Below are 13,140 nucleotides of genomic sequence, written 5' to 3'. Positions count from 1 at the left end.
ACTATGAGCCTGGGAAAATGGACAGACTTCTAGAGCAGAAGCTCTACCAGGAACAAAGGATATGCCTCTATCTGAAGTTGAGTCTCCACGGAAGCTAGAACGTGGGGGACCCCAGCTGAAGGCTAGGGAACAGCAGAGGAGCCCTGTCAGCAGGAGTCCTCTTCCTCAAATATCTGATCATCAGTCTCTCCTCCACAAAAACCCATATGGGTCCCCTTGGCGGGAGAATCAAGTCCGGACATTTCACAAGGTCCTGCCCATCTGACCGCAGCCCACCTTGGCTGCCTCCTCTCCTGCTATCCCCTCCAGGTACCTTGTGTCCACCTGCTGGCATTTCCTGCTGCTCTATAATTACACAAACTCTCTCCAGCCTCAGTGCTTGTCCTTAGGCCAGTTTCTGCATGAGATCCCTTTTCTGACTTTCTCTACTCAGTGAGTTCCTACACATGCTTCAGGGTGAAATCTAACAGGGTTTCCTTTGTGATACCTTCCTCTTGCCTGCCGCTCTCAGGCACCTTTTCCTGTAACAGTCTCTATGTCACTTGTATTACCGTGAATTTGGTTGTATAGCAGGCATTGCTAAGGACTTGTTATCACAAGACATGTCAGATCTGGGGACTTAAAGAGAAAAATGAACAATCTCTTTCTCTTGATCATAATGAGTTGGGGAGACAGAAGTGCCATGGGTACGTACAGTGCGATGTGTAGTGAAACGTCAGACATAGAAAGTGCTGTGGGGGGAGGGAAGGAGGAGTAATGACTTCTCATAGCGGGTGGGAGGGTAGGCAGAGGACATGCAGAAAGGTGTCAGGGATCAGGGAAGAATTTACCTACACAAAGAGATTTCAATAAATACTTTATGAATAAATTAATGATATTTCATTAGTGATGATGGCACAAGTAGTAAATGGAAAGAAAACTCAGAACATGTTTTGCAAGTAAAACACAAATATAGGCTGGGTTCCATGTGGCCACTTTCTGCATGAATTCACATTTAAAAACCACGTTACAGCTGCCCAAAACAGAGAGAAATTCCAATCTTTATATCGCTTACAGAACATTAAAAAGTTTCTGATTTGTAAGCATAGGCAACATTTCTCAAAATCTTCACCCCACGTTCCCCTCCAAGATGTTGCTGTGGAACATTTCCGCCAAGAAACTTCAAATTCCAAATCTCCACTTTCACCTCTCCCATCCATAGTTTCTTACATAGTTTCTTCCCCTTCTCTCTTCCCTGTTACCTTCCAGCTTTTTTAAAATCTCGTTCGCTCCTCGTTCCTTTTACATTTTTTGACTCCCTAGCATCTTCTTCCTTTCTCTCTCTCTCTCTCTTGCTCTCTCTCTCTTTCTCTCTCTCTCTCTGTTTTTCTGTCCACAGACCTTCAGTTTCGACCACATAAGATACAAGAATCAGACAGGCAAGATCTTTATTAGTGTGGTGGGGACAGAGTAACATATCGCAAGGTGGGGAACACTCCCATATTAATAAATCTTGTCCCTGTCCTACAATGATAGACAAGGCGGAACAGACCATAAGCTGTGGACAGCTTCTATTGGGTGTTATTTTCTAGAATCCAGGAGCAGACAGAATTGCTAGCTCTGGCCTTACCAATACCATATGTTGTTCCCATGGCTGCATTTAGTCCCTGCTGATGAATTTCAGGTTACTCATGATAACCTGAATTTGGTGTATCTCGGTGCTGAGAACTTTCTAGCAATTATATCTCCATCTCAAGATTTTGCTCTGTGTACTTGAGGCCAACCACCAGAGCATGAATAGAGGTGATACCGAGGCAGGAACCGTGGCTGAAGGGGTAGGGATGAGGATGCAGGTGAATTGGGGCTGAGCTGAGCTCCCTCCCCTTTGACAGAAAAGGCTGTGTTTCCCATGAGAGAAACACAACAGAAAGAGAAAGGAATGGCCAGAGTTCAGACATTACCCAACTCCATAAGATCAATTCCATTGTGTGTTGGTGGAGGGGAATGATGCAATGATGTAGGAAACGTACTCCTCCATTCACCACTATCACTCCCACACATCTAGATGGAGAATTCTTTGCATCTTTCTTCCCAGGTACATCCTTCTAATTACATTTCTTGCAAGAATTTTGGGTCCCAGAGCAGTACCAGTTTTAACCTCCCTAGAGGTGGCATTACTGCATTAGAAGAACCCACTGCTGATGTATTTGTTCATAACCTACTGTGGATTGCAAGTTCAGGCACTGGGCTTGCTTCAGACAGGAAACATGCTCACAAGCAATAGGCTGATAGAAAATTCCTAGTGAGCCAACGCCACGTCTCATTTGAAATCACATGCCTCCGGGACTTGCACAGAGCAGACTTTATCATAGAGCAACACGGTAAAATATTTAATACACTGATCTGGATCAGATTTTAACACTAACTGTATGATTACCCATGCACACCTCACTTTCTTCCACTGTAAAATGAGATTGGGTTTCAAAACTCAAAAGCTTTCAGGCCCAGGCAGATACACTGCATTTGTGAGCAGCCTGAGAGCACCTATAGTGAGTAGAGAGGAAAGGGGTCTGTGAAAACATAAGATAATCTCAACATGCATTAAAATTGTTTTGCTAACCTACAAAACTAGAAACAAAACAACATCCAAAAAACCCACTGTGTTGTCTGATCAGGTCTGGCCTCTGAGCACCAGTTTGGAATATTCTCTAAGGTTTCTTTTTCTTCTCTAACTTTCAAGAATGGAGAGAAGAATGTGTTGGAAGGGAGCGTGCTGGGAGGACTGGTCACCTTCACCAGAATACCTCATGTAGGTGCTACTGTGTCCTTAAAGTCTGTGCTGTGGGTCCTCACTCAGAGAGCTCTGCTCTGTGTTCTGGCCCATTGGTCAATTCATAGATCCCCCCAAAGATTTATTGCTAATGAACTTAGAATAAACCACTCAAGCAGAACACAAGGAAGACATTTAGAAGGAACAGCAAAGACGTTTGGAGATTCTTGATTTATTAGTCGCAGGAAGTAAGATTCTAGTGCACAGAGGGATCAGACTAATCTAAAATGCTGCTGTCAGCCCAGAGAACCAACAGGGCAATCCCAGAGTCCTGCTGGGAAGGAGGAGACAACTGCCTCTTGCTGTTCTACTTAGAGAGGGCAAAACCCATCCTGTTGTTCCCCATGTCGTAGATAGTGTAATATTCCTTGAGGAAGACATCTCCCAGAGTCCACAGGGGCTGCCCAGTGGGGGAGGGCAGGTAAGTGGCCTCAATCCCAAGGGTGCAGTAGCCATTGTTCTGCAGAGACAAAGGACATGAGGATATAATCAGGTGCATGGGGAAGCCTTTCCCCACAAGTATGTCCCACCCTATATTCCATGACACCTGTGGGGTCTCTAGCTTCTTGTTCACCCTCAGCCCTGCCACTGGTGACTCTCCATAGGTGCTCAGATGTGAGCTGGGACATGGAACAGATGTTTGGATCCATCCAATCCCATTTCCCTGGAGCCTGGGGTGCATACGTACGTTGAGGACATAGGCAGAGGGAGGCAGAGGTAATGGGGTCCCGCTGATGACGAAGGTGATGGTGGGCAAGCTCTGTATGGAGTTGCAGTTGACCACAAACTGAGAGAGAGGAGAAACAGAGCTGTAGAGTGCCAGGGGGCTTGCAGCCCAGACAAAGGGCCCGAGTCTCCCATTCCCTGAGAGACTCTTTTCCTGACCTTCCAGCAGAGGTTGGTTGAGAGCATGGAAGGCAAAGCCTGATTCCCAGGCACAACACTGACCAGAAGCCTTTGCTTTCCTGGGCCTCCTTGGACACATCTCAGCTCTGAGATTTTGGTTGTACTGATATGGCCATAGGAGTCAGGCTCATTCCAGAACACAGATTTCTATTGCCAGAAAGTCCCACTTACAAAGAAGCCTGGGCACATTCAGTGTGAAACATGCTCTCACACAATTCATATCCACACTAGTGTGCACCTATCCATGTAGTCAAATCTCACACACACACACACACATAGACACACACACACACACACACACCCTGAGGACCAAGATTTCATCTGATTAACTAGACTCTTGCATGCAGGAGGAGCAAACTACAGAAGCACATTTAAGGGGAACAGGTTTGGGCACAGGAGGCTGCTCAGAGTAAAAGCCAAAGGAGTATTCCTAGGGAAGAAGGAAACCCAAGAGGACTGGAGAAGTACAATATGCCTGACTCTGTTGCGTACAGTCAAATGACAGTGGCCACGCCAAGGTGAGATGTGTTCCTAGGGCCTGAAATGGAATAGCCACCCCTCCTGACAACCATTTGGCCCATACTCACAGTTGGGGTTGGTATTTCCCGCCTCCCTTACCCCTCCTTGACTGAAAGGTCATGCTGTGTCCCCACCTGATCTGACCCACCAGGGCTCAGTTCCCCCCACAAAACACCTCCTCTTGTGCTGAGGCTGTGTGGATGTATAGAAAAACCCTTGGCTTCTGGTTACTCACATCACCATTCTGAGCCTCCTGAGCTCCAGTTTCCTTCAGGAAGGAGCCTATGAACTGCTGGGGAACAGCTAGCACATAGGTCCCTGTGTCCACAATGGCCTGGCAGCCCTGGGAGCACAAGCCAGTGGCTTGGTTACCGACGAGAAACCTGAGGAAAACACGAGTAGAAGAGAATCATGTTCCTCTGCCACAATCATGTGCCATGTCAACTGATAAGTGGTCATATGGTCTTGAATAAAAGCCAAAGAAGTGTATCTTTAATTGGTGGTGATAGAGATTTCCAGAAGGCTTGGAGTGTAAAAGTAACTGATTCATGGTCCTGAGCTCTGGGAGAAGATATGCTTGGACTCAAATTTTGAAATTTGTGAAATGTGTGACTTTGGAATAGTTAGTTACTGAATCTCTGAGCCTTGATTTCTTTATCTGCACAATGAAATACACTACTGAGCACTTTACAGTGTTTAGCGGAATATACATACAGTAATACATATAAAATATTTAGCACAGTATCTGGCACATAGAAAACATCAATATTAGCTGTTACTTTTACTGATTAAGGATTTGTTAAAGATTGAGCTGCTTGGGACAATGAAGCTTCCAGGAACAAAGACATGGATCCACAGAAGCCAATGAATAACCAACCTGCTAACATGATAAGGCTCAGTGATAAGTCAGAAAGTTCATTCAAGAGCTAGATGCCAGAGTCTACTGAGCTCCAGGAACAATCAGCCTGAGGGTTTGCTGATTCTTTCAGAAGTGTGTGCCAATGCAAGAACAGGAAATATTGCCACACTGGAGGAACATCCTAGAGGTGTCCATAATCCACAGGAATTTTCCCCTGTACTTACTCATCAATGGCAACCTGCCAGTACAATTCCCGAGTGACTGGAGCCCAGACAATCTCACCAGAATAAAACTGGGAGTTTGAACCTCCCAGGATGAGCTCCCCACCATACTCATAGGTTGGTTGGCTGTGGAGAAAGGGAGAGAAGCATGAATTCCCACAATACACATGATCAGGCATCTCCTTCCTCCCCTCTCAACATCCCTCTCTTCAGACACACAGGAACCACAGGACTAGGGGTCTTGTCTTCTGGTCTGCTCTTTAGACTCCACCAGGTTCAAGGCACAAGGGAGAGGAGCCTTCTCAGAGGAACACTCAAGAGCAGAGAATTGGAAACACAGACCATGTCCATAAAAGAGGAGACAGAATTGAAACCATGCCTCTGAAAAGAGACTACAAAGGCATCCCAGGGAAATCCTTCTAGGGACAAAGTCAGAACAAGAAGAAACACCTCAGGGGGTACCTAGAATGGGGTCTGACAGAGAGAGATCTCCTGTGTGCAGGGAAGGGGATGCTTTTGTCATGCTCAAGTTGGTAACTAGACAGTGTTAGGGGATTCGGTCCTCTTCTGTTCCCTACCCTGGCCCAGTAAGTAAACTTTTCCATGAAAGTTCAAAGCCAGTAGAGTAGGAAAGGTACTGGATCTGTGACCAAGATACTTGTGTTTGAGTCATGGCTTCATGCCTATCAGACCCTGCTCAGTATTGAACACCTGTTTAAGCCTGCATTTCCTCAGGAAAAATTGGGCTAATGAAAAGATTTTTGAGATGTCATGTGAAGTAATAACTACAAGTACTCTTTGTAGAGCCAAAGATGTTATTACAAATATCATTTATTGTAATTATCTTTATTATAAATTTGATTTTACTATATTAGTAAGTAATCATGTGGCTTGTTCTAAAGCTCTACAGCTATGCAAATCTAATGCAACAATGTCCACATTTACTAATTACATCTTAGGGGACTGTAGTTCATTTAAGGAAAGGGTCATCCTATAGCTGTGACCTAAATTAAAATTCTTCTAGTGCAGGGGCACCTGGGTGGCTCAGTGGATTAGCTGTGTATCTTTGGCTCAGGTCATGATCTCAGGTCACGAGGTCCAGCCCTGCATCAGGCTTCCCTACTCAGTAGGGGATCTGCTTCTCCCTCTCCCTCTTCTCCTCCTCCCTGCTCATACCCTCTCTCTGTCTCTCTATCTCTCTCTCAAATAAATAAACAAATTCTTAAGGAAAAAACTCCTCTAGTGCATTAAAATAAAATTCCCACAAAAATGTAATTATGAATTTTCAGAAAAGCATGAACATCTTGTGTCAAGATATGTTAAAATCTTGGCCTTGTCTGATATTGACTTGCTGAAAGCTCCTACATTGCCTCATTTGCTGAGACCTACCCAGGGCAAGGGTGCTCACCGAGAGAAGTAGAAGCTGAAGATGGGCTGGGTGAGCTGGCCCTGCTGAAGCATGCTCTCCATGACTGTTGGGCTATTCCCCACTGCCAGGTTGGGGTAGGCCATTCCGAGGATACCATCAAAGTTTGCATAATAGAAGGGGTTGCTGGGTTCAATCTCACTCAGACCAAATAGCTGGTTGTTGATGACAATGTTCTGAACCTGGGACAAGCAGAAAGAAAAGATTGACAACTCAGGTGGACAAAGTCTTCCCAGACTTAGGTGCCCAGGGATTAGAATGTATACTTTTCTAGGGGAGTTGGCTTCTTTCATGCTTAGTTCAACCATGGATGGGGTCTGGAAGATGAAGGGATTCAGCATCATCCAACCATATATGTCTTGGAAAGAAGAGTGTGGGAGTTGGGGAAGCAGAGGCCATTGTGTTCTGGAGTTAGAGTTTCCACTTCCATGGACAGTGAAAGGACAGTGGCTGATTTTATTTTGAACAATCCATGTGCACAAGTGACATAGGAACTGTGGGTGCTTGATGTAAAGAAAAGAAAATAGTGAAAGGAAGATCTTCAAATGCCTACAGTAAAATCATGTGGACAAGGAAGCAGATGTGCTCCATGTGGCTGCAGAGGGCAGCTTAGGACCAGGGAGCAAAGTAAGGGGAGGCACGATGTAAAGAGCTCCCTGCAGTCAGGACTGCTGGGGAAGCAATTCCTGTCTTGGGAGAAATGTTTTGATTAAATGGCCTTTAGTGTCCTTTCCAAACATCAGTTTCCAGGAATTTGTACCTATTTAGTAATCATGGGTCTCTCTGAGAGCTCTATGCTCTGAAAAGGGGGATCCAAAGAGCAGACCCACAGAAGAATTGAGAACAACACTTACATTCACAGTGTCATATCCCAGGAGCACAGTCAGGCTGCCACTTCCATAATACAGTGTATAAGTCTGCCCATTGTTTCTGTAGGTAGAGGAACTGCTGGGATTGAACGTGTTGTGATTGGCTATGCAAGGATAGAATGGAATGTTAAGGTCAATACATTTTCCAAAACACTTGGAGGACAGTTATCCTTGATGGCCTGAGACCATCAGACCAAGCCTGGGACTGGGTCTCAGTCTCAGATCCTTTGTGCTAAAGACAATCTGTAGCCACAGAAAAGTCTGTCCCCTTAGGAAAAAGATGTTGCCCCTTCCTTCCTTTTCCTGAGGGATGGCTCAACTCAAAGTGCCAGGAATTGGGGCCCACAGGAGAGAGCTGAGGAAGGGAAACAATGTAGAGAAGAATGGAAGCCTCAGTCTATTTCTGCTGTCTCTCTCCAGAACTGTAGCACCAGTGAAATGTAGACCAAGGTCAAGATTTCCAGATGGTCTGAATTTAAGGAGGATGAGATCATGGGTATGCACCAAGAACTCTGGACTTGGATGCTGAGATCTGAGATTGTGCTCAATCCTGACTCTGCCCTGCCCTCTGCTCCTCTCCATGGGTGGGTGATAATGGTAGTATACTCACAGCAGGCCTGGCTCTGGCAGTAGGTGGAGGGCACCCACAGGTTGGAGGAGCCTGTGTCAAAGAGGACCAGGAAATTTTGTGGTGGTGTCCCAATGCTGATCTCTCCGAAGTAGTAAGACTGCAAAGAAAAGTTTTTCATTCTCATTAAGCAGACAAATTTTGTCCTAAGGATGGGGAAGAAGCTGACTCACTAGAAACCACAATTTGGCAAAATCATTTTCTTGGGGTATAAGTAGCTTCTCCTCCAAAGGGCTCTTCTTCCCATCTGGAGCCATATTTCTCTCAATATTCCCCATTTTCACCCCCAATTGCATCACTTTGACTGGGTGAGAATTAGTCTGGCAAGCCAATCTCTTCTTCCAAAACCATTTTCTACTTTGTATCAGGTGATAACTCCATGGATTTATCATTCTATGCCAGAACATGCAAAGTTCGAGAACTAATCACTTTTTCTCCATTTCCAGTGTCCATCCTCCCTCCCCACATCACACACACACACATGCTTCTTTCTCGTCCAGTGTTAGGTATTTCTCCACCATTCTCCTCACTCTGGTCACACAGGAGCTAAGACACCAGGAAGTCTAGAATGAGAGGTAGCATGGAAAGCAAGAAGAGAACTTCACTGAGACATGGTTTAAGTTCTAAGTGAATTCAGGCCAGTTATGTCACTTACCTGCCTCTTCTTCCACCAGCTACAGAAAGTGAAAGTCGAAATAGGAGATCCCTAGGGTGGCTTTTGGATCTGACACTCATGTAACATCTCACTAAGCACAAACCATAGGACACCAGTGTGTTGAGACACCCTGAGCAGACACTGCAGCCTCGAGAATACTCAAACACTTGCTCTGAGTACCAGTGTATGTTTCCAAATGGGGAGATATATGGCATCTGGAGCCACTGGAGATTTGCCTGGCAGCTTTGCATGTGCTTTCTTTTTTCCCCTGCAGCCCATCACTGGGATGTCCTTTGGCTCTCTCAGTTGACTTCAGTATGGTCACTGTGAATCTCATAACCATATAAATGGAGCTTTAGAGAGTGAGCCAGTAATGGGAAGAAAAAAGGAAGGAAAGGGAATACTGTAGTGTTAAGTGGTTCCAACTCATTACTTATCCAGATACTTTCCATAGGAAGGTGAGACTTAGGTTTAGTAAGAAGTCCAAAATCAGGGCAGATGAGAGGTCTAAATAAGTATCCAAGAATGGTTCTTAGCCAAGGGTTATGGACACCACCTCCCCCTTCACTTACATTCAGGTAATTGGTGAAGGGCTCATAAGCAACAGCATCATTATTGTAAAGATACTTGGCACCTGGGTCAACCTTTGGGTGGTTCTTCAGGAATGTGTCTAGTACACCCCGCTCTTTCATCACCTGGCGGATGGACTTGCCTTTCTTCAGAATGATTCTGCAGATATTAGGGCAAACAAAAGGAGTGAGCTTCACGTTCTCCATTAAAGCAATTCCTTCAATGATCTGGTCTGGAGTTTTCAAATCTCCTTAGTACTCTGAAAATCCACTGCAACATATATTTGGGTTTTTCTACTTACATATTGTTTCCACAGAATAAATTTCTGTTTATCTGAAGTCCCTCCTATAAACTTGGGACATGAATCCTGTTTCCCTCTTTCTTAGCCAACACAACACCAATCCACCCTTACACACACACACACCGTTCATTCATCCATCCATCCATCCATCCATCCATCCATCCATCTATCCATCCATACATCCATTTCAGTTAATGGTACCAAGATCCAATATGATTGCCTTTCCAAAAGATCTGCAGCTGAATCCTCATACATACCTTTCCATACCCTCTGAGAGGTGTAGACAAATCAAGACCAAGACCAGGATCTTCATGGTGCTGATTTTGGTGGCCCACACACACAATAAGACACAGTGGCACACTCAATGTGTAGGACACACAGAGTGAGACCGGGTCTCTCTTTTATACTCTGATCTCCCTGCACTTTTCACCTGTAGGCACATGGTCTTCTTAGCCTTGTACCAACCTGTGCCCCTACACATCTATGGATTCTGTTTGTTTTTCCTCCTGGAAAGAATTATGGCCTTTAATATCCACTCTGTAGTTAACTTAAGAAGTGATTAGTGACTTTGCTGATGGAATCCAAAGATTAGGATGTGATAGCAAAAGGGAAATGCACTGGAGACAAAGGATCCTGGTCCCACATCTACTGGAAAATGGGTGCTGGCACCTTCTGCCAGAACAATGGAACAATTTGTTCTTTGGCTCCAAAGTCCATGTGCTTTTGGAGATTTGCAGTAGATTCTCCACTTCTTCTCCTTTTCCTTCCTGTTCCTCTCATCAGACTCCTCTGTAGTCTTCTGATGTGATTCTCATGGTCCATGACACTCTGATCTTTATTTTCAATTTCTTAGTTCACAATTAGCCAACATATATGGATTGTCAACTCTGCGCTTACCTCTGCACTAAGCTCTGGGAGTACAAAGGAAATTCAGAAATGTTCCTCCTATGCAAAGTCAGCATCCTGACTAATGACTGACATAGAGTCTAATTATGAGATGATGTGATCATTCTAGCATCCAAACGTGTGTTGAATGAATGATAATGATAAGAACAGTATTCATAAAGCAAGCAGAGACAGGAAGTGATAGCTCCTGTGGGGGCATGGAAAAGCCTTTAGAGAAGAGGTAACTTGAGTTAGGATCTTCCTGGTTGGTAGATGAGAAAGTAAGGAAAGTGGAAAAGCCACTGGAGGCAGAAGCAAAGCCTGAGCAATGGCACCCAGAAGTGCAGTTGGTGTCATGGAACACTGTGACCGGTGTGGCCACAAGAGCACTTCTCAGCATGGCTCTTCACAAGTTAAGACCCGTCCAAAAGACCTGCGCTGGGTCTGCACAGTCCTCATCATGCCACTCAGCTCTGGAAATTATTTTCTACTCAGGCTTCTGTTGCAAAGGAAAGGACTATAATGCCAAAATAAGAATACTCTTGATTCTACAAAACTACATTAAAGCAGCATGTGTTTAGTATCCACAGTATTTTAACTTCTTATTTTTATTATTTTTTATTATGTTATGTTAGTCATGTGTTCCAAGTTTCATTGTTTGCGTGTAACACCCAGTGCTCCATGCAATACTTGCCCTCCTTAATATCTGTCACAGGGCCAACACATCCCTCCACCCCCCTCCCTTAAAACCCTCAGTTTGTTTCTCAGAGTCCAGTCTCTCATGGATTATCTCTACCTCCGATTTCCCCCCCTTCATTTTTACCTTCCTTTTCTATTCCTAATTTTACCTTCCTTCCACACTATTTCTTATGTTCCACAAGTAAGTGAAACCATATGATAATTGGCTTTCTCTGCTTGACTTACTTCACTCAGCATAATCTCCTCCAGTCCCATCCATGTTAATGCAAAAATTGGTTATTCATCCTTTCTGATGGCTAAGTAGTATTCCGTTGTGTATATGGACCACATCTTCCTCATCCATTTGTCTATTGAAGGACATCTCTGCTCTTTCCACAGTTTAGCTATTGTGGACATTGCTGCTATGAATATTGGGGTGTTTATGGCCCTTCTTTTCACAACATCTGTATCTTTGGGGTAAATACCCAGAAGTGCAATTCCTGGGTCATAGAGTTGCTCTATTTTTAATTTTTTGAGGAACCCCCACACTGTTTTCCAAAGTGGCTGCACCAACTTACATTTCCACTGACACTGTACGAGGGTTCCCATTTCTCCACATCCTCTCCAACATTTGTTGTTTCTTGCCTTTTCAATTTTTGCCATTCTAACTGGTGTAAGGTGGTATCTCAATGTGGTTTTGATCTGACCTCTTTGGTTAGGTTTATTCTAAGGTATCTTATGGTTTTTGGTGCTATTGTAAATGGAATCAATTCTCTAATTTCTCTTCCTACAGTTTCATTGTTAATGTATAAGAAAGCAACTGATTTCTGTGCATTGATTTTGTATCCTGCCACATTACTGAATTGCTGTATGAGGTCTAATAATTTGGGGGTGGAGTCTTTTGGGTTCGCCACATAAAATATCATGTCATCTGCAAAGAGAGAGAGTTTGACTTCTTTGCCAATTTGAATACATTTTATATCTTTTTGTTGTCTGATTACTGTTGTTAGGACTTCTAGTACTATGTTGAACAATAGTACCAAGAGTAGGCATCCTTGTCGTGTTCCTGATCTTAAGGGAAAGGCTGTCAGCTTTTCCCCATTGAGAATGATATTCGCTGTGGATTTTTCATAGATGGACTTTATGAATAGGGATAGAGGAATGTTCCCTCTATCCATATACTCTGAACAGTTTTAATCAGGAAAGGATGCTGTATTTTGTCAAATGTTTTTCCTGCATCAATTGAGAGGACCATGTGGTTCTTCTCTCCTCTCTAATTAATTTGTTCTATCAGATTGATTGATTTGCAAATGTTGAACCACCCTTGCATTCCAGGGATAAATTCCACCTGGTTGTGTTGGATAATCTTTTTAATGTACTGTTGGATTCTATTAGCTAGTATCTTATTGAGAATCTTGGCTGCCATATTCATCAGAGATATTGATCTGAAGTTCTCTTCTTTGATGGGGTCTTTACCAGGTTGTGGGATCAAGGTAATGCTGGCCTCATAGAAAGAGTCTGGAAGTTTTCCTTCTCCTTCTATTTTTTGAAACAGCTTCAGAAGAATAGGTATTATTTCTTCTTTGAATGTTTGATAGAATTCCCCAGCGAATCCATCAGGTCCTCGACTCTTGTTTTTTGGGAGATTTTTGATCACTGCTTCAATCTCGTTACTAGTTATTGGTCTATTTAGGTTGTCAATTTCTTCTTGTTTAAGTCTTGGAAGTTTATAGTTTCCAGGAATTCATCCATTTCTTCTACGTTGCTTAACTTATTGGCTGTTGATCATAATTTCTGGTGATTGTTTCTATTTC

The 13,140-nt window shown here is 43.9% G+C and overlaps 1 protein-coding gene across 1 annotated transcript; it reads right to left on the bottom strand.

Moving 5' to 3' along the window:
- Positions 1–3,116: 3,116 nt before the first annotated feature.
- Positions 3,117–10,076, bottom strand: LOC308341646 (pepsin B-like; the record flags this gene model as incomplete). The annotated part of the gene is made up of 9 exons (XM_080801666.1): positions 3,117–3,269; positions 3,498–3,596; positions 4,470–4,617; positions 5,318–5,440; positions 6,723–6,922; positions 7,595–7,713; positions 8,220–8,337; positions 9,465–9,621; positions 10,021–10,076. 9 exons carry the CDS (start codon positions 10,074–10,076, stop codon positions 3,117–3,119), a joined length of 1,173 nt encoding a protein of 390 aa, XP_080657792.1.
- Positions 10,077–13,140: the final 3,064 nt, after the last annotated feature.

Source organism: Martes martes, assembly GCF_963455335.1.
Source record: "Martes martes genome assembly, chromosome: 4".
NCBI classification, from domain to species: Eukaryota; Metazoa; Chordata; class Mammalia; order Carnivora; family Mustelidae; genus Martes; species Martes martes.
The sequence above is the reverse complement of the archived record's forward strand: the minus strand, read 5'-3'. Positions and strand labels throughout refer to the sequence as shown.